This window comes from Rhinolophus hipposideros (genome assembly GCF_964194185.1).
Source record: "Rhinolophus hipposideros genome assembly, chromosome: 22".
NCBI lineage: Eukaryota > Metazoa > Chordata > Mammalia > Chiroptera > Rhinolophidae > Rhinolophus > Rhinolophus hipposideros.
In genome coordinates, this window is record NC_138068.1 from 24,148,823 (window position 1) to 24,168,676 (window position 19,854).

The 19,854-nt window shown below is 51.6% G+C and overlaps 1 protein-coding gene across 8 annotated transcripts in view; it reads left to right on the forward strand.

Moving 5' to 3' along the window:
• Nucleotides 1–261: 261 nt before the first annotated feature.
• LOC308491177 (tyrosine-protein phosphatase non-receptor type substrate 1-like) overlaps nucleotides 262–19,854 on the forward strand; it is a 39,862-nt gene continuing 20,269 nt past the window's right edge. For 2 of the 8 annotated variants that reach the window (XM_081034200.1, XM_081034204.1), the window contains exons 1-2: nucleotides 794–927; nucleotides 1,452–1,539. In XM_081034200.1, the coding sequence (XP_080890326.1) occupies nucleotides 1,461–1,539 (79 nt within the window). In that variant the 5' untranslated portion in view covers nucleotides 794–927; nucleotides 1,452–1,460. Of the gene's footprint in view, nucleotides 467–793; nucleotides 928–1,126; nucleotides 1,322–1,451; nucleotides 1,540–19,854 lie in introns of those variants that run through there. The other 6 variants (XM_081034203.1, XM_081034199.1, XM_081034206.1 and 3 more) reach the window with 6 other exon arrangements.

Genomic DNA, 19,854 nt, shown 5'->3' on the forward strand with positions numbered 1-19,854 from the left:
AGTCCTTCCTACACACACGCTATTTTTGTATGATCACTCTCTCCTTCCTCTTCCCCTTCCCCCTACATTCACTTACTTCCTGCTTTTCCGTCACCTCGGCCCAGCTCTGAAAGAATCGGGGCCCCTTTGGCCCAAGCCCACCCCCAAGAGGGGCCTTTAGCTTTGGGGTACAGGGTCAGGGCCACTTGGGGAGGGGAAAAGGCAGACACCCCCATCCCCCCCTCTAGTCCCCCACGCCTTCGCAGCTTCCAGCCTCTCGCTAAAAGGAAGAAGGGACTGACCGCGACGGAGTCCGGAGGCAGGGGAGGCCGGGCGCAACTTCCCCAGTCCACCTTAAGAGGACGATGTAGCCAGCTCGCGGCGCTGACCTTAGACAAACAAGTTTGCGCAAAGTGGAGCGGGGGGCCCGGCCCTGGGCAGCCCCGGCGGCGCTTGCACAGCCTTCCAGCCCTCGCTGGCGGCGCAGGTCCGAGGCGGGCTGGCAGTGGGAGGGGACGGGGTAGGGAGCGGCTGGGGGCTGGTGACAGCCGCTCGGGCTTCTGAACTGGCACATTGTTGGAGGCGGAGGCTGGTCCAGTCCCCAGCCCGAGCGCGGGGGGCCGGCGGCGGGGGCTGGCGGGCCGCCTCCCGGGGCTGCAGCCGTGGGCCCGGGAGGGGGTTGGGTGCCCGGGCGGCGGCGCGGGCGAGGGGCGACGCTGGCCTCCTGACCCGGCGCTGCACACCAGCCCTCGCTCCCTCCCTCCCCGGGGCGCGCTGCTGTAGGGCGCTCTCCGAGAGGGTGCCGGCGCTGCCAGAGACCTGCAGCCCCCCCCCCCCCGCGAGGGCAGGCGAGAGGAGAGGGACCGGGAGGCGGGAGGGGGCCGCGGCCCGGACTGTGGCCGGGAGCGAGGCGAGTCGCCGACGCCGCCAGGAGCCCGGGCGGGGCAGGTGGGCAGCGCGGGGGCGGCGAGCGGGGCTGCCCTCCGCCCTGGCCGGGGTCCTCCTCTCTCCCGCGCGGTCTGTCTCGATCTGCGCGCGCCTCTCCCTCTCTCTCTCTCTCTCTCTCTCTCTCTCTCTCTCTCTCTCCCTCTCTCTCTCTCTCTCCCTCCCCCCCCCCCGTTCTCCCCCTCTCTCGCCTCTCTGTGCCTCTGGCTCTCTCCCTGGCTCCCCTGGGTCTGTTTTCCTCTCCTGCCGCCTCTCTCCGGCCGCCCGGGCTTTCTTTCTGGCGCGCTTGGGGTCTGTCCCCTTCTCTCTCGCTCGATCTCTTCGGGGGGTGGGGGGGCGTTCTCCGAAAATCGCCGCCGTGACGGCAGCTCCTAAGCCGCTCCGGGCGCTCATTCCGGTGAGGGGGGGAAGCCCGGCCAGTAGGAGAGAGAGGGGAGGGGGAAGGGGGGAGCCTTAGTCATTTCCCCGCTCCAGCCCGCGCCCGCCCGAGCGCGCACTCACGGCCGCTCTCCCTCCTCGCTCCGCAGCCGCGGCCCATGGAGCCCGCCGGCCTGGCCCCCGGCCGCCTCCGGCCGCTGCTCTGCCTGCTGATCGCCGTGTCCTGCTTCAGTACAGGTAAGCGCCCTCCCACCCCGCTGCTGTCCCCTAAACTGCGGGCTCAGGCCCCTCAGCCTGCCACCGGGAGCCACTCGGCAATGTTAGCAGTAATAGGGGTAGAGATGCCTGCAACCAGGGTTACAGGAGCGGAAACTGAGGCCCAGAGAGGGCCAGCGACTTGTCCAAGGTCACACAGCCAAGGGTAGAACCCAGTCTCTCCCGACTCTGACTGTGTGGCACTGAGCTGGGCACTGGGACTGACATACCCAGATGAGTTGTTTCACCCAGCCCCTGCCCAATCTGGAGGGGGAGGCAGGCTGTCAGCATCTTTCTAAGCAAGGCACCCCTGGCTTCCCTAGAAGCTGTCTCCCTGGACTGATGCTTTCCACTTGTTTGACTTCAGGGTCTGAAAGAAGGGGGTGGAGGCAGAGGTCTTCCAGGTACTGCCTGGGATGGAACAGAAGCAGACTTGCGATAAGGAAGCACGCACATTCCCTCTGGTACACAGAGTAAAACAGTGTTAGTGTGTGTATCAGCAGAGAGAAGGGAGGCCACAGGTAACCCTGGGGTAAGCTGCTGCGATCAACAGATCCTAATATGAAAACACTGAATTTTCGCCGGAGTTGCCAGAGCCTCTCACTGGATGGCCAGGTTCCTTGCTCCTCTCCTGCCCCACCACACCACTTCCTCCTGCCTTCCCCAGGCTGCCAGGCAGCTCCCTGCAGTTCAGGGGCTCTGTGGGGCTATTACCTGTGGCTGTGAGCATGTCTTTTTGTTGGCCTACATCAAACACCTGTCTCTCTCCAGCAGGCAGGCTCTGAAAGCTAGCATGTGTTCACCAAGGGGTGAGGTCATCATTCAGGAGTCCTGCTTCTTAAAGGGGTTTTGCAAAACCATGGGTCTCCTGGGAGGGCACGGAGGAGGCTGAGGAGGAGGCTGAGAACTGGCGTTGAAGGAGTGGGGGAAGGGTGGAGGAGAGAAATGGGGATCTTGTTATTTGGTTTATTGAAGCTGTGTTGTCATTGGCAGAGGGGTCTCTGTGCCTCCCTCTCTTGAGGAAGGAGGCAAAAATAAGCTCAGTATCTCTCCCCCCCCTCTTTCCATTTGCCTAGAGACTGGTAACCATCTGAAAGCAGTGAGAAAGGGAGAATTAGCAGAGTGGGTGGAGGGAGAAGTAGGGCTAAGCAGCTGTTTTTCTCTGCCCTACAGTTTCCCTTGAACCCAGGGGATGCACTTAGGCACCCCCCACTCCATCCCCGGGTCTTTCAGTTATACTTGGGTCCTTGCTGGGCAGAAGGAAGCACGGGTATGTTTCATATCTCTCCGGTGAGTGGCATCTCCTATCGGCGCCTTCCTGCCTGAGCTAGCCATGTACACCCTGCAAAGTCCCAGTTCCTGCCTTACCATTCATTCTTCCAGGCCTGGAAATTCGTGTCTCTCACAGGTGCTTAATTTTCCTAAAGCAGGGAACTGGCCCCAAGCTAATTTCTAAATATCTATTCCAGACCCTTCTCCCACCAGGACCCTGTGGTTCAGTTTCTGGCCAATGAGTGGTGACACTGGTTAACAAGTGTTCAGATGGACAGCCTGCCTTTCCCCGGGCGCTGGCTGGGAATACCACCACCCTTCTTGTGAGCAAATCTACCCCTTTTGTCTATAAAAACAATCTATAAAATGGTAAAGATTAGGCCATAAAACTTCCGTTCCAATCCATTCAGCATCAATAGCCTGAAAAAGTGGGAGCAGCAGAGGGGCCAAGATTAACTTTGAAATAAATAAATCTTAGGAGGTGAGAACAAATTTCTTGGCTGAGGGTGGTGGGGAAGGGATAGGGTGTCACCACATAGCTGAAGCCTCCCAGCATCCTTCACTCTACGTTCTACGGGGTCCTGGTCATGCTCTGGGCTCTGGCCTGGAATTCACCAGGTTTGTCTAAAGGATGGGGCTTCAGGCCCCTTCCTCAGTTGCTCTAAGCATGGAAATGATGACAAAGCAGAACAGGCAGGACAGAGGGCAGGAAGGTAGAAGGAGGCAGTTGTCCAATTTTCTAAGAAAATGGATTTGTTTGAGTGAGAAACTCAAATGTCAGGCTTAGGAAGGCGGCTCTGGATTGAATGACTAGTAGTGTCTCGGCCAGAACTGTCAGCTTGGGAGGTGTCACATGACTGCTGTGGCTTCACATGATCGCTCTTTAGAGAGGGGGCGGGTCATAGAGTTATCTTGGTTGGGGGAGGCAGGGGGAAAAGTTTCTAAAGATTGCTTTCAGTACAAATGCCGCCAAAGGGAAATTCTAAAACGATGCCAGTGAAGTCACCAACCTGTGTCTTGGAGTCAATGTGAGGCCTGTTTCTTAAACAGCTTCACTGAGGGAGATTCTGAGACTGGGAGAAGGGAGGGGACCGGGTCTTGGGGACACCTGGGCAGCCTGATTCTGCACCAGCAGTAGCACCTGACACTGAACTTGCTGGCTCCTGGCTTAGCCCTACCTACGTCTTGGGATGTAGGAGCCATCTAATGGGCCGAACCCAGATGAGCTCCCGTTCACTCCTTGCTCTAGCTTGGAGAAGGCCAGGCCAAGTTGGGGTTCAGGATTTGGGGGACAGCTGGGCCCTCTGATGACTTCTGACTCTTTGGTAGTGGGTAGCATGCTGGGGGCTCCCCTGTACTTTCCTAAGTGGTAAAGTTAATCTCACTTCCTCTTTCACAAAAAGAGAAGGGGGGGGGCTTTGGCTGTGATAAACTCAGGCTATTGGACGGTCCTTAAAGCCATGTGTTCTCTGGGTACTTTCTGGCCATTAATGATTCCTTTACCAACCCCGTGGAGACTCAGGGTGTGATTCATTCTTCAACTTGCAGTCACTCTGCACGTATGAAGTCCTGATGTGAACCGTGTGTTGAGAGAAGCGAGGAGACCCAGTGTTCTTTGACTAGTAACTGTATTCCTGGCTGTGTGCCGACTGCCTCTCTGTGTGATCTCTCCCATCAGCAAAGCAAAGCTTGCGTTGGCTATTATCCTCATTTTGCAGATGAGGAAAATAGAGGCCAAAACTGGAGAAGTAACTTGTCCAAGGAGTAAATGGTCGGGAGCCTGGATTTTGAATCCCAGCCTCCTAGCTGGGTAGCTTCTGAGAGAAGTTCACTGACTTAATCAGGATTACTTAATCCAAGCTGGAGGGAGTGAGAGGAGCCCGGTCCAGGCTTAGATGGAGGTTTGTAGAAAGGTTCCTTCTGGGACAGAAGTTTTTAACTGAGTCACAGTCGTTTCTCTGAAAATACACTGAGGATGGAAACAATGACAGCCCCTTGGCCCTCACCAATGACAACTCATGGGAACGATGTGGCTCCCGTCAGAGCCCCCCATCTGGGCTGCTGAGCTCGGGAGCCCCCAGAGCTGGAATATTCCTCCTTGCATCTATCTTCCTGGTGCCCTTTGCGACAGATGGAGAGGGGGTGTATGAGAGGAAGGCAGTCTAAAACTGTTGTACAGATCCCACACTCACTCGCTTGCTGCTTCCAATGGCTCCGTGCGACAGGTTATTTTTTTATTTGTAGTCTTAGACTGACGGAAGGTTCCCCCACCCCCCTCTTTTTAAATGTGCTCAGATTTTTGGCCTGTCAACACAACTCGGATCACGTCATTACCGTGCTCAAAACTGTTGAGTGGGTCCAAATTTTCTTTAAAGAAAAAAAATGCACCAGGGCCTGAGCTTCCTCCCATGACAGGACTTACTTCTCAGCCACATGTTTTCCAAAGAGCTGGCCTATTGAAATGCTGCAAGATAACCAGGCTTCCTCCCTGCAGGCCAAAGCTTTCCTGGCTACTCAAGCACCTTAGTACCTAAAAGACCCTGAGAAGTTCCACAGTTGTAGAATCTCTAGTCAGACCCTATTTACTCCCGTGTTCCCCAAACGTATGACCAAGATGCATTTGGTTTGTATAACACCCATTAACATGCAGCCTAACCCAATTTGGTGAATGCTTTTGTACAAATCCATGCCTTTAGCTAAACTCGCTCATGTCTGTGCCTTCGCTTATGCTGTTCCTGCCATCAGAGAGGCCCTTCCCTGCATCCCTTTTTCTCCGTATGCCCCAATCCTACTCATCCTTTATGCTCCAAGGGATCTCTTCCTGCTCTGAACCTCCAACAGAATTGTATCTGATCCTTCCTGGGGCTATGTATTGCTTTCCCTTTGTTTTATCACCCTAGGTATGCATATTTAACTCTATGGCTTGGTTGGCATGGGTTTCCTGCAACGTGGTGGTCTTTTAGCCTCTCCATGTAGAGACACAGCACAGCCCAGGGGGTCAGAGGCTTGGGAGCTAGGCCCCTGCGGGTGACTTCCCAGCTCCACTATCTACTTGGACAGCTTACTGAACTGCATCTCAATTGGCTCATGTCTAAAACAGAGGTGACATCAACAGGATTGGTCAATGACCGCATGTGTGGTGTTTGAGGCGGTGCCGGGCACATAGTGGGCGCTCAGTGCACGTGAGCCCGAATCATCATCAGTTTTGTTCTGCTTGGCTTTCCTCATCTATAAAAGCGGGACTGCCTCTAACGCACCTACGTAGCACAGCTCCTTGCACAGAGTGGGTACTCACAGAACAACAAAGCAGACAGGGGAGTGAATGTCATCAGCCTGAGGTTTTTCCCTGTAGCTTCCATGCCAGCGGGAGGTAGACAAGTTGAGCAGAAACCCAGGCTGTGTGATTTAATTGTCTGTTAGTGCAACTGAGTGCTGTGCACACAGCCTGCCTGTAGGTGTCTCTGTCCTGACCCCCAGGCCTGGAATTGTGGATTCCCAGAGATGGAAAGCTGGAGGGGGCCTGAGAGATCGGTCAGTCCTCTCATCCAGGGCAACACTGAGAATACTGTGGCCTGAGGAGAGGAAGGGGTTGGTGGGCTCACACAGCAGATCCGTGGCAAGGCCCTCAGTCCGGAGAGACGCAAAACAGCAAGGATGGGACGCCAAGTCCCCTGTGGTCCAGGGCGAGGCTTGTTAAAACTGGGCTGTGCTGTAAGTTTCCACTGTTAAAGTTAGAAATCTGACAGGATCCCGAATTGCATGGGAACATACTAAAGTAGTAATCGTGGGAGCCATCATTTCTGGCCACTTATCTGGCCCGGCACTTGGCGTGTATGATCCCAGTGGGACTCCCAGTAACCCTGGTTGGTGTGCACAGTTACCATTAGACCCCTTTGACCAATGAGGAAACAAGACTCAAAGCAGAGCGGCTTGCCCAAGGCCACGCAATAAGTGGCAGAGTCAGAACAATCGCACAGTCCATGCTTGTTAACTGGACATCACTTCGCCCTGTTTGACAGGTAGGGAAACTGAGGCCCAGGGATGCTGGCATCCTGCCTTCTTGGCACGCCTCGTATTTCTGTCATTCAGTGTATCCTCCAGGAAGGCAGAGGAGGCAGGTGTTCCCGAGATGTGTTTCCGTCCCATGCTGGAGAAGGAAGCATCTATTTTCACAGCTGAAACTGCTTTCCTGTTAACTTGGGTATTCCTGGGCAGGTCTTCTGTCGGAGCCCTCCGCCAGGTGGATTTTCTCTGCCAGGTGTCTTGCCAGGCCTTCAGTCCGGAGAGATGCAAAACAGCAGAGGTGGAAGTCGGAACTGATACAGAATTGGATGTTTGTGTCTGTAAGATTTCCTGGCACGTCCATTTGAGGGCGCAGGGTGTTAGATGGCTGCAGATTGGCGCCAGGAGCCAAAGGAGATCAGGTGTCATAACAGGAACAGGAGGGAGACTGGAAGCAGGGAATGAGCAAGGAGCTTCCAGCCCATGGGACAGCCGGCGTGTGTGGGTGCCGAGGCCATGGGTGCAGGGCCGTCTCTAGTGCCCCATTCTTCAAGTGCAGTGTCCTTCAGAAATGGAAGTTCGTGGTGGGAGGAAATAACACGCTGGGTGCGAGGCACAAAGCTGGGCTTTGAATCTGTACTGTCTCTTCCGCATCGTTTTATTTTAGAAAATTTTAAACAATTGCAAAATGAGAAGGAATGGTGAAAGGAACCCCAGCTTCAACACTGACCTGCCATTCCTGTTTCACCTGCCTTCACCTTGCTGGGAGGAGTATTGTAAAGCAAATGCTAGGCGGGTATCATTTCATCCATCACTGCTTTGATGTGCATTGTTGTCTAAGCCTCTCAATGAGCCAAAAAGCATGGAGTCTTTCATCCCCATTTTACAGACAAGGAAACTGAGGCTCCCAAAGCCCAGTTAGGCTCCTCCCAAGGCCACATAACCAACGAGAGTTAAAGTCTGACCCAAGCCTTGGTTTACTCTTAACCACTTTGCTGTCCTTATTGTGGTCATTTTAATTACAAATACTCATTCAACAAATATTTTTGAGCATCTTCTATGTGTCAGGACAAGCTCTAGGTGGTGTTGATACAACTGTGCATCAGACAGACAAAAACACCTGCTCTCATGTTGCTGACACTCTAGAGAGGAAATAGAAACAGACCCAAGTAAACATTACATCAGGTAGAGAGAAGTGCCATGAAGAAATCTAAAGCAGGATTAGGGAATAGGATGTTAAGTGGGGACAGACAGAAGGCCTCTCTGAGGAGACAGGCCTGAATTAAACAGAGGGAGCAGCTGTGGGAATATCAGGGGAAGAGTACTCCACATTGAAGGAATAGCAAGTACAAAGGCCCTGAGACTAAAATAAGTTTGCTACGTCTCAGGAATAGCAAGGAGACCAGTGAGGCTGGAGTGAAGGGAGACAAGGGGTGAGGAAATGAGGAGAGGTCAGGGCTAGCGCAAGTAGGATCTGGTTCATTGAACACCTGACCTTGAACACATCAGGACATGTGATAGGATCATTACTTTGTGCAGTATCTCATTTAATCCTTACCACAGTTCTTGAGATGGGAACTATTATTATACCCATTGGACAGATGAAGAAACTGAGATTCAGAGAGGTAAAGTGACTTGCCCAAGGTCACACACCTTGTAAGTGCAGAACTAGGATTTGAGCCCAGGCCCGTAAATGCTGCAGCACCCTCATCACTGCTTTCCTGCTTCCACTCTGGCCCTCTTCAGTGGTTCCCACTGCCCTTAAAATAAAATCAAACTACTTACTCATGAGGCATGGCATTCTCTGGACCCCATCTTACTCTGCAGCCTCCTCTCATACCACACTCTCCTTCCTCTGTGAGTTGCAGCCATAGTAGCCTTCTTTCTGGCCCTCAGACATACCAGCTTCTTTCCTACCTCAGGGCCTTTGCACTTGCTGCTCTCTACTACTGGAACACCTTCCCTGGCCTTTGCTTCCTTCATGTTTCAGCTGCAATCACACCTCCTCAGAGATGCCTTTCCCAACCACCCCAATCTAAAAGCAGTGTCCCCTTATTCTCTATCATGGAAACCAAATTTGTTTCCTAGCACTCCTAGCCATTTCTATATTTGTTTCATAACTTTAGCACTGTCTCCCCCCTGGGATATAAGCTTCATGAGAGTAGGGACAATGTCTGTCTTACTCACTGATGGACGTCCTGAGACCTTAGCAAAGGGTCTGGCAACAGCGGGTGGGTTAATACATATTGGTTGAATGAGGGGAACAGAGGGTACTAAGATCCCCATTTTAAGGAAGAAGCTCAGAGCTACGAGGTCACATCGGCAGTTACCCTGGTCCAAAAGCAGAGCTGTGCTCTAACTGCTATGTAGTACCTTTGTGACCAGGGCCATAGCCACATCACAAATCCCTGCCCATCATGCTGACATAGGATCCTTGGAATATCAGGAAGTACAAAAATAGTGTCAGCTGGGGAGAGAAACCCCAGAATCTGTACTTAAAATTGTGGCCACACAAAATGAGCAGACAGACCATGAAACATGATACAATCAGTGCCACACTCAGCCAGGATTTGGTCTGGAGGGCCTGACTCGGGTCAGGCTACCCCAAACTGGTCCTTCATTGCACGAGGCCATCTGGTACTGTGGGTGAAGACAAAAGTGAAGTCAGACCATGACCTTGGCCAAGTGGCTGTACCTCCCTGAGCCTCAGTCTTGTCCTCTGTGAAATGGGGGTAGTGACACCCTTGTCTTGCTGGTTCCTATGGAGATTTGGAGAGGCCTGTCATATTCCTACTAATGTCGGTACTTGATGCTTGTTAGCCACAATTACTGTTACTGTTATTGTGTGTGATCATCATCTCATGGTTTGGGTTTAGAAAGAGCAGGTGGCGCTCTGGCTCCATCTCTTACAGGCCAGGAGACCTGAAACTTACTGCACTGCCTCTCTGGGCCTCTGTTTCCCATTCTGTGAGAGCTTGACTGTTCTCCTGCAGGTCTCTTCCAGCCTTAATGCTCCAGGCCGGATACCCATCTCGATGACACTCCAGAACCCCTCTCTAGCAGGGAAGGCAGTGAAATGGGTACGCACTTTGGGTTACATTCCTGAATTATGAATCCAATATGTGCTGCTTACTGGCTGTGTGCTCTGGAGCAAGTGTCTTCCCTGCTCTGAGCCTCAGTTTCCCATCTGCAAAATGGAAACATTACCATTGTTTCCTCCTGCATGGGAACTATTGAGGGTTAAAGGGAATTAAGAGCCATAGAAAGTGCTTTTGCAAGTTGCAAAAAGTGCTATAAAAGGCATCAGTGAATAGTGTCAGGTCGGGGAAAAATCTCATCCAGAGACTGTCTGCTGTCGGCAGCAGAGTGTGCTGAAACCTTGGCAAATGCCATTTAATAAATGTGTGTCGCTTTTAAGGGGTCCTTTATCTCGGCTGGGAAAATGCGTGCGCGTCCTTGTCAGCCTGAGAATCCAGAAGCTTGAGCTGGAGGGGACCCCCGTTGCCGGGAGAAGTGATCACACATGAGCTCTGATGGCAGACGATGGTAGTGGCAGATGTCTGTGTTTGAGTCCTGCCTCTGCCCCTTCCCTGCCTCTCAGCATCTCAGCTTTCTCACCTGGAGGAAGGGGATGGTGACAACAGCCCTCGCCCCACTTGGCTATGGTGACAGTTAAATGAGGACTTCCCATTATCTGGTCTGAGCCACACCTTGTACCCACAAGAGCATGGCTGGGCAGCACCAGGGCCTGTCCTAGAGGAGCAGTTGAGCCTAGAGATTGGAAGAGCACCACCTGGGATCTCAGTCTTTCCAGGTCTCAGTTTCTCCCTCTGCAAAATGGGGAGGTGGGAAGATGCTCCTAAGGTTGCCGAGGCACCAAGTGCAGTGAATGGTGGGTATTAGTATCCCTGCATGCTCTCTCATCCTTACCTCTAGGCCAGGTAAATACAAAGGGCATTTACAGCACACACACAGAGGTAGTAGTTGTTTCCCTCCTACTTTGCAAAAAACCATATTGCAAGCATTTCTGAATCACCTCTGGGTCCAGTCTAAACCCCACCAGCACCCACCAGGGCCTTTGGCCCTCCCTGCCTCCCGGCCTCCTTGCCAACAGCATGCTCAGCCTGCTTATACGTCCTGCTCCGAGGGTTCTCATGCATACGTTGGGGCAGAGCTTATTCTGCCTCGGAGAGAATCCTTAGCTCCTCAGGCTTAAAGCTTTGATCATGTGTCATCCCCTTCATCCTGAAATATCTGCTATGTGGTACATAACAGCTGCCCTGCATTAAGTGCTCGGTGCCAGGCATGGCGCTGAGATCTTTACGTACATCAGTCTGTTTCATCTTCAGAACAACCCCAGTTATTAGTGTCATTACCATCATCATCCCGATTCTGCAGATGAGAAAGCAGAGGTCCAGAGGGGTTTAGACATTTCTTGTGGTCGTGTCAAGTAGCAAAGTTGAAATCCAAACCAAAACTATATTCAACAAATGCCAGGCAGTGGTATAAACCTGGAGGGTAGCACAGGGAACAAAACTAAGTCCCTGTTCTCAAAGGGCTCCTAAGTAACCTAGCTTGGGGAGATGAACACTAAAGAAATTAACAAATACTTAATATGGTTGGTGGTAGGTGCTAGGAGAAAAATAAAGCTGACCAAGGGTCATAGAGGGGGTAGTATTTTATACAGGCCTCCTTGCCAACAGCATGCTCAGCCGGCTTGTACGTCCTGCTCCGAGGGTTCTCATGCATACGTTGGGGCAGAGCTTATTCTGCCTCGGAGAGAATAAGGGTGGCCAGGGAAGACCTCTCAGATAAGCCTGAAGGAGGAAAGGGAGCCAGCGTGTAGATATCTAGGGGATGAGAGTGTCGGATAGAGGCAATGGCAAGTGCAAAGGCCCTGCGGTGAGTGAAGAATCTGGCGTAACTAAGAACAAGGCTGTGGGGTCCTGGGAGCATTCTGGGTCTCACTCGCAGTGCAGTGGGGGCTGTAGGAGTGTTTTGAGCAAAGGAAGGCTCTTACCTGGCTCAGGTTTCAGAGGCTCCTCTGGCTACTGCGGGCGTATGTGTTGGAGAGCGGTGAAGTGGAGGTGGGGAGGCCAGGTTAGAAACTGAGGTAAGGATCCAGGTGAGGAATGGTGGTGCAGAAGAGGTGGTAAGAAGAGGTCAGAGCCTGGCCAAATCTTGGAAGTTGAGCTGGCAGGATCTGCTAATAGAGGGACATGGGGGGGAGAAGGGAGTTGAGGAAATGCATATAGAGTTCTCAGTCCAGCTTTTCTGATCACTGACTGACCATCTGATCACTGAACACTTCTGATCACGGTGCGACCCTGACCTTGGGGAAGAGATGGCGGCATTCCTTTGTTTACGGATGAAAAAGTGGAGACTTAGAGAAAAGTGACATTGCCAAGTCACCCTGTTAGGGAGGAGACATATGGGTCTTTTGGCCCCAGAGCCCAAGCTTTAGACTGTGTTGGTATCTTAGAAGTTTTCTTGCTACCTTGGGGGGCTACCAGGGTCTCCCCTTTCCCTGCAAGCATATGATGCACCGCCCAGTTCCCTGAGTTGCCTGGTGTGGGGGTAGGGAGAGAATACCCCACCTTATTTACAAGGCTACATGTGTCCTCTTTTTTGCTGGCTCCGATGCAGCTGGTAGCTTCTTCCACAGCACCTGGTGTGTCTCTGCACAATAGGTTTATACAATGATAGCAGCAGACTGTTCTTCACATGGCAACGAAAGCCATCCTTTAACGTGCCATGTTAGCCCTGTCTCCAGCTTGCTCACAGTCAACAAGCATGTCCCAAGGACTCTGTCCTGGTCCTTGGATTGTCCAGAGCCCTTTTCTCTCCTCTGCACCTTTGCTCCTGTGGTTCCCCTCTCCTGGAATGCCTTCCCTCCTCCCCAGCCCCTGTCAGCCTTCAAGACCCAGGTCAGGGGCCACCACCTCCAGGAAGTCTTCTCAGGTTCCACCCTTTGTCCAAGACCCCGTCGCCAAGCCTCTACTTGCTCACTGATTGCTCTGCATGTGGTTATTGCCCATGTTCAAGACAAGGGCAGGGATTCATCTTACTTGGCTCTGTGTCCTGTGGTATCTAGGACAGGGCCTGGCAGCAGAGCGCAATTTGAGAGGGCATGAATGAATCAGTCTGACTCCAGAGAAAAAGCAAAGCCTAGCTGCGGCTGTCGGAGCCCTAGTACACCTGCTTCGGAGCCCGAGCTCGCTTGGGAACTGCAGAGTCCTCAGCCATCCACCTGTGCAGGCCCCTCCAGGATCAGCCCAGAAACCATCTGTCCCCCACCGAGGGGCGTGAGCTCCAGCACAGCAGTCCGGGCTGGCCTCTTCACCACTGTGCCCTGTGGCCACACGTAGCAAGTAGGTGTCAGTAAAGGTTTGCGCCTCCACAAGGGCAGGACCCTGTGCCAGGTGCCACGCAGAGCTGTGCCCACCCGGACCTGAGGACAGACTTGAGGGAAGTGGCACTCCTAGCCTCCTTCTTCTCTACACCTATGTGCGGGGAAACTCACAGGAGCCAGGTGTGTTCTCAGCTGGCACGTGGACACGCAGGATGTACAGAGACGCTGTTGTCCCTGCTCCCCAGCACTTATGCCAGCGTACCCTGTCACATTCACACTCATGCGTATACAATACCCACTGCAGACATGCCCTCCCTGTGCACACACCGTGGACACACACACACACTCTCATGTACACATTCCACCACGTGCTTATCCCTCCTGTACTCCCCTTTCCTCACACACGTTCATGTGCACCCAGTGCTCACATCCCTCCCAGACATCTCGTCACACCCTCAGGCACAGACACCCCCTCTCCTGCCACTGACGTGCTCACACACCCCCAGGACGCCCATGATTCAGATATGCTCCTTCACACCCTTCAGCCCTATTCACTGGCATGAAGACGGCCTCTGAGCTGACCTGTCACACATTCCTGCACACATGCATACGCTCACTGTGTACACGGCCCCCGAGGGCCCACCCATGCACATGTGAGAATGCTTGCACTTGGCACACTCAGGTACGTCTGTGCATACGTCCACATCTGCTCTTTCACTCCTGTGTGCGTACTCTCCTCCACATTCCTGCACTACCCACTCGCGCACACAGCCATCAAGTCATAATCCAGAAGACACCAAAGGCGGCACCTGATGAGGAGCTGCTGTGCTCGTGAAGTGATAAACAAGCAGCCCCCCTGGGATGGCCAGTAATGATCATGACTGTGGTCAGGGAACGGGGTGCCGAGCAGCCCCTGCTGTGGGGATCGGGGTGTCATCTGAGCCATCTCGTGAGGCTGAGCCTCGGGCACTGCCAGGGCTCCAGCTAGAGCCTCCCAGGCCCTGGGCTCCTTGAGTTTGTGGAAAGCTGACGGGTGGCCTCCAGCCTGTCCCCACGCCCCTTGCTCTCATGGCCCACTGCTTCTGGGGGATGGGCAGGTTCCAACATGAGTGACAGTGAGGGCCATCTGGGCAAGGTTGGCCCTTGGGAAATGTCCATCTCAGCTTTGTTCTCTGGACCCCGATGAGGCAGGCTCCTAGAGGAATCACACCAGGGGTCACAGAGAACCTGTGCCCTCCCAGCAAGTTTCAGTTCTAAGTTTGTTATTAATACTAGAAAAGCATCCGTGCTTGTGTTTTCACTTCTTAATGAAAATTGTTTTCAGCTTTTCTTAACTCAAAAGCTACACGTGGACATGGAAAATTTTATATATATATTTATATATATGTATATGTATATATATAAATACTGGGGGTGCCAAAAAATGTCTACAAGTGGGCACTTTGGTCAGCGTTGCTCAAGCAGTAGTTCGCCGTAATCAGAAGTGTCTGGACGCTGATGGGAACCACTTTGAGCACCTCTTGTCATTGCAGAAGTCAAATGTGACTTGTATTGATCTTTTGTTATCGGTATTGAGTGTTATATCGATTTTGAGTATCATAATTTTAATACAGTTTTTTCCTTTCTTAAAATGTGTATACATTTTGGGGAATCCTCTGTGTGTGTGTGTGTGTGTGTGTGTGTGTGTGTGAATTTTTTTTTCATGGAAAACGCATATATATTTCCAACTGACGGTCAGTTCTCAGCCTCCGTCTTAGTGCGTCTCTCACACCCTTCTTGGCTTGTCTGTGAAAGACACAGGAGACTGGGGTGGTAGGAGCTGGTCACTGGGAGCGCGTGGGAGATGGAGTCAGAGATGCCGCAGGAGCCACTTGTCTCAGGCGTTGGTGTTAATTCCAAATGTAAGCACTTGATTTATTTCCTTCAAGTCTGTCTTCGCTCGTGGGCAAGCTCCACGAGGCCAGGGACACGGTCGTTCCTCAGGGCCTGTCGCACAGATACCAGTAATTCATCACTGCCCAGCCCTGTGCTGTGGGCTCCCGCATTCCATAGACACTGATTTCCTCTTACAACAAATACACCGGGCAGGTACCACCCACTCTGCTGGTTTCTCCCATTAGAACACTTACTCATAGATTTTATTTCATTACTTTAATTTTTTTCCAAAGCAGTAAATGCTCTCTGAAAAAAGAAAACAGACTTCAATATATTGTTTACTATAAAGTAAAAAGAAAATGTGCCCACCCTGGGTCCCATTTCCCAGACGTAACGCACCTCAACGTTAGTTAGGGTGTTTATTATTCTAGACCTTTTTCTCTAGACATTTGATTGGTCAGTCAATCTGCAAATATTTACTGAGCTTCTACTATGTGCCAAGCGCTGTATCAGGAGCTGAGGAATAGCAGTGAACAAAACAGACAAACTTGGAGGGAAGGCTCATTCAAACAATAAGCACGTATGTAACATACATATTGCATGTAGAGATTTGCATATTACACCATGGGATACTGTAAAAATTCTTTAATAGTCATGCAGTTTAGAAAATGAAAAATCCCCAAAATAGAAAGATAAAAAAAGAAAAACCCATCAGCTTTAGATTCATGATCCGAAGAGAGTTGTGTTTTATAGCTTTGTATAATTCCTTGTGTATTTGCATATAGTTTTATTTTATTTTACAAAGTCATGATCGTACTGAAAGTGTAGTTTTTCCTTCTTTTTTATTGCACAAGTAATGCAGACAGAACATATAAAAACAAAACCCCTTGTAAATCTACCACTTACAATTAATCACTGCTAATCTTTAGTATCATACATCATTTTTTTTTAAAAAAACTAGAGTTTGGGATCACGCTGAAAATGTCACTGAGTAACTGACTCTGAATTCCTAATATATCTCTGCATCAATAATTATAATTCTACACCGTCATTTTCATGGCTTTGATCATCATGTGCGTTCAACATCACAGGATCAAACAGTCTCCTTTTCTTGAACATTAGGATATTTCCAATTTTTCATTTTTATAAGAATCAAATGAACGAAGCCAAATGTTTGTACATAGTCTTAGTTACCTGAGTATGATTTTGCATTGTTTTTTTTTTCAGGTTGACAAATTTATTCTCCTATGAACATTGTCCTATTTGTAGTCATAATTTAATATGGTATATCTTGCAGTCTAACATTTAATTTTTTTTTTGATTTTACATTGTTTTTATTCACTAACATTGTAACCACATCAAAATGTTGATCCCAGTTGTCTTTGATGGCATTCTATGAGATCATTATTTTGTTTTTACACTTTTTTGTTTTCTCTCCATGCTTTGCAGTGAACAGGTTTTATTTTCATAATCACAACATCATTTACAATTACACCACGCAAAAATTTCCAGATCACCAGTTTTCATGGTGATGGCTTTTTATGGCTACCTGTAATTCCATCTAGGGGATAGGCCATAATTCACTTAACCATCCCCTGTCTTTGGCTGTTGTTTGGGTTCTTTCCCAACTTTTTCAAGATTGTTACACAGGATCCCCGCTCCAAACAGCTTTCACACCTTTGGTACATCCTGCCAAACAGCTTTCCCGAAAGGATGTTCCAATTTCCACTCCCACCAGCAGCGCGTGAGAATGCGGGCCCAGCCGCCCTTCTCTCCTGGAGACGGATGGTTCAGGCCCCTGGAGGCAGGAGAGAGCAGGGAACAGTTTTGTTGGCAATGCCAGCGTGATGACCCCAGGGGCAGAAGGGCAGGAATGAGTTTTAACAAACCAGGTTCCCAAAGCAGAACCTGGAGAGAAAAAGAAAAGCAAGCAAGCACGGGGGAAAAAAGCTGCTTGAAAAAACACACATGTACACAGATTAAAATAATATTTGGCACTTATGCCGCACTTTAACATTCTTCAAACACTTTATAAACACTAGCTAATTAATTAAGCCACCTAAATCTGGCTGCAGTTGGTGGAGAGAACTTAAAAAAAAAGGGGGGGGGTGGGGACAGCCCTACACGGCTGCAGATTTTATTGTCACCTGCCCGGGTGTGATTGCAAGCCTCCGGCTGCACCACGAGAATAGCCCTGCTCCGACACGCCGCACGCACGCACGCCTGACTCTGCAGCCTCCTCTCCTGCTCACACCGCGCCCCTCACAGCTGCTGACTCACAGCCCTGTGGGGTGTTATTGATAAGGATAATAATAAGTGCCATGTTTTACAGGCATCTTCTGTGGGCCAGGCGCGGTCCCAGGCGGCAGGCTGCCTGTGGTCTGGGTGTACACGCCTGTAGCAGCTCCATTAACAGACGAGGACAGAGGCTCAGAGAGGGCATTTGCCCAGCAGCAAGTAAAAGCCCTCCTTTAATCATTCATTCGTGCATTCATTCAACATGTAGTTATTGAGGGCCTGGTGTGTGCCAGATATGGCGTAGGCCAGGGGTTAGAAACAGACCCTTGTGGATCCTGCGTCCTGGATGGGGGGACATGACAATCTAGAGAAAATCAAGTAAATAATTTATCTGTGATCACACTGGGAAAAGAATCTAAAATCTAACCAGTACCTCTGTGGCAGGTGTTTACGTCCAACTGTGTCAGTCCTCATGACTGTCCTGGGGGGGCAGGCACCCCACTTTGTGGAAGGTAGAATGGAGGCCCAGGGAGGATGGGTGCTGAGCTGGCTAAGGGAGAACCCGTGCTCTCCCCAGGCCTGTTTGTTGCAGCCTGGGCTGCCTCCAGGAGGCATTTCCAGTTCGCCCAGTCTCTACGCTGGAATGCAGGCCCATTGGGAGTGTTCCTGGCTGGATGCTGTTGGCATTTGCTGGTGCCGCCTCAGATGTCTCTGGGTCACTGCCGGCCTCTTTTGGCCTGTGTGCCTCTCACACACTTGCCCACTGGCTCCACACGAGCCCCTGTCCTCTATGAGCTCTGGTTTCTTCCCTGCACTATGAGGGTTGGACCATCCTCAGGCTGCCACTCCGAGTCTCTATTCATCTGCCATGAGAAGCAGGTGGGCCCGGCCTGGGAGTCAGGGCTGAGACAACAGGCATGGGGGTGAGGGACCTGTCCTCAGGCCCTGGGCTTGCCCACAGTGAGGGCAGACTGGAGTCCAGGGGCCTCCCTTCTCTCTGGTGCCCTGCCCCTGCCAGTGGGTCCCAGGCCACAGGCTGGTGGGCAAATTCACAAGGTCTCTCTCCTGCCCCGCCAGAGCCAGAGGGGGCTGCTCAGGGCATCAGCTGCAACCCTGTCTGATGTACAAGGCAAAAGTGGCCTAGGTCAGGACAGGAGAATGTCACATCATAGGTCAGTGGAGCACTCAGGCGGAGGTCATACGGCCTGTCTGCTCCTACCCCAGGCTGCCGCCACTCCACGTCTCTGTCTCAGTTTCTCTCTGTCTCTGTCTGCTTCTCCCACAGCCTATGTCTGTGGTTCTCTGTCTCTCCCTCTCTCCCCCCACCTCTCTGTTTCTCCGAAGTCTTTATGATGTCCTTTCTCCCCACCCCCCACCTTGCTCAGAATTGGGGTTGTGGCTGTGCCTTGCTCTGAGCACCTGCAGCACACCTCACACAACTTCACCTGCCTCTTCGTCTTCCGCTACCTGTGTCCTCACCTCCTGCCCCATCCTCTCTAATCAGAGCCTCTGTCTTATGTGCTCCAGTCCTCTCCAGTTTGGGGCTCAGGCCCTTCCCCCCCACTGATCTGCATGACTCCATCCACCACCAGGAGCCCTTGAGGCCTGAACTGGTTCTATCTCCTCTGTGTCCCCAGCACCCAGCACGGGCCTGGCCTATAGGACCATCAGCAAAGGTTGGAAGAAATGAAGTTTGAACAACAGACCCTCCTTCATTTATTCATTGTGTAAAGAGAGAAGCTTCCCTGTGCCCAGCTTGGTGTTAAGTGACTTAAAGCAGAGGGTTAGGAGATATCCACCCATCTTATAGATGAGGAAACTGAGGCTCAGAACCAGTAGATAAACTAGGTCACATATGACTAGAGGTGAGCCAAGTTTCAAACCATGTCAGACATCTCCAAAGACCAGCCGCTTCCTGGTCCAGACTTGTTGGTTGGTCCTACCAGAGATTCATCAGGACAGGGCCATATAACTTTTGACAGATGAGACTGAGGCTCAGAGGGCAGTAAAGGGACCTGCCCAAATAAAGGGCAGCACTCACATGTGGTGCTTGGCAGTACTGAGAGCACATGCGGGATTGCCCATTGGATCTTCTCTGTGGCCCGAGCGATGGCCAAGCTCACAGAGCAGTAAGCCCTGAGCCAGGGCCGAAACCCAACTCCTGCTTCACTCTCCACAGACTAGAGGAGGCCCACCTGCTGAGAACAGCTTCCCTGCTCAGGGCCTGCTTCCTAGGCCAGCCTGAAACAGAATCTAAACTCTCATAGAACTATCCACACACCACGCTCCATCCACCTCTGAGCCTTTGCCCAGGCTGTTCCCTCTGTCAGGAACACTGTGCCCTTTACCACCTGGTAAATTCAGATTTGAATTCAGAGCCCAGCTCAGACATGACCCTTCCAGAGTGAGCTCAGACACTCACACCCACTCTCTGACACATCACTTAATCTCTCTGTGCCTCAGTTTCCTCACTTGTTACAGGGTTTCGCTTATAGGCTTGCTGTGAGGGTTACACATGATGACACATGCAATGTACTGAGCTCAAGGCCCTCTCACAC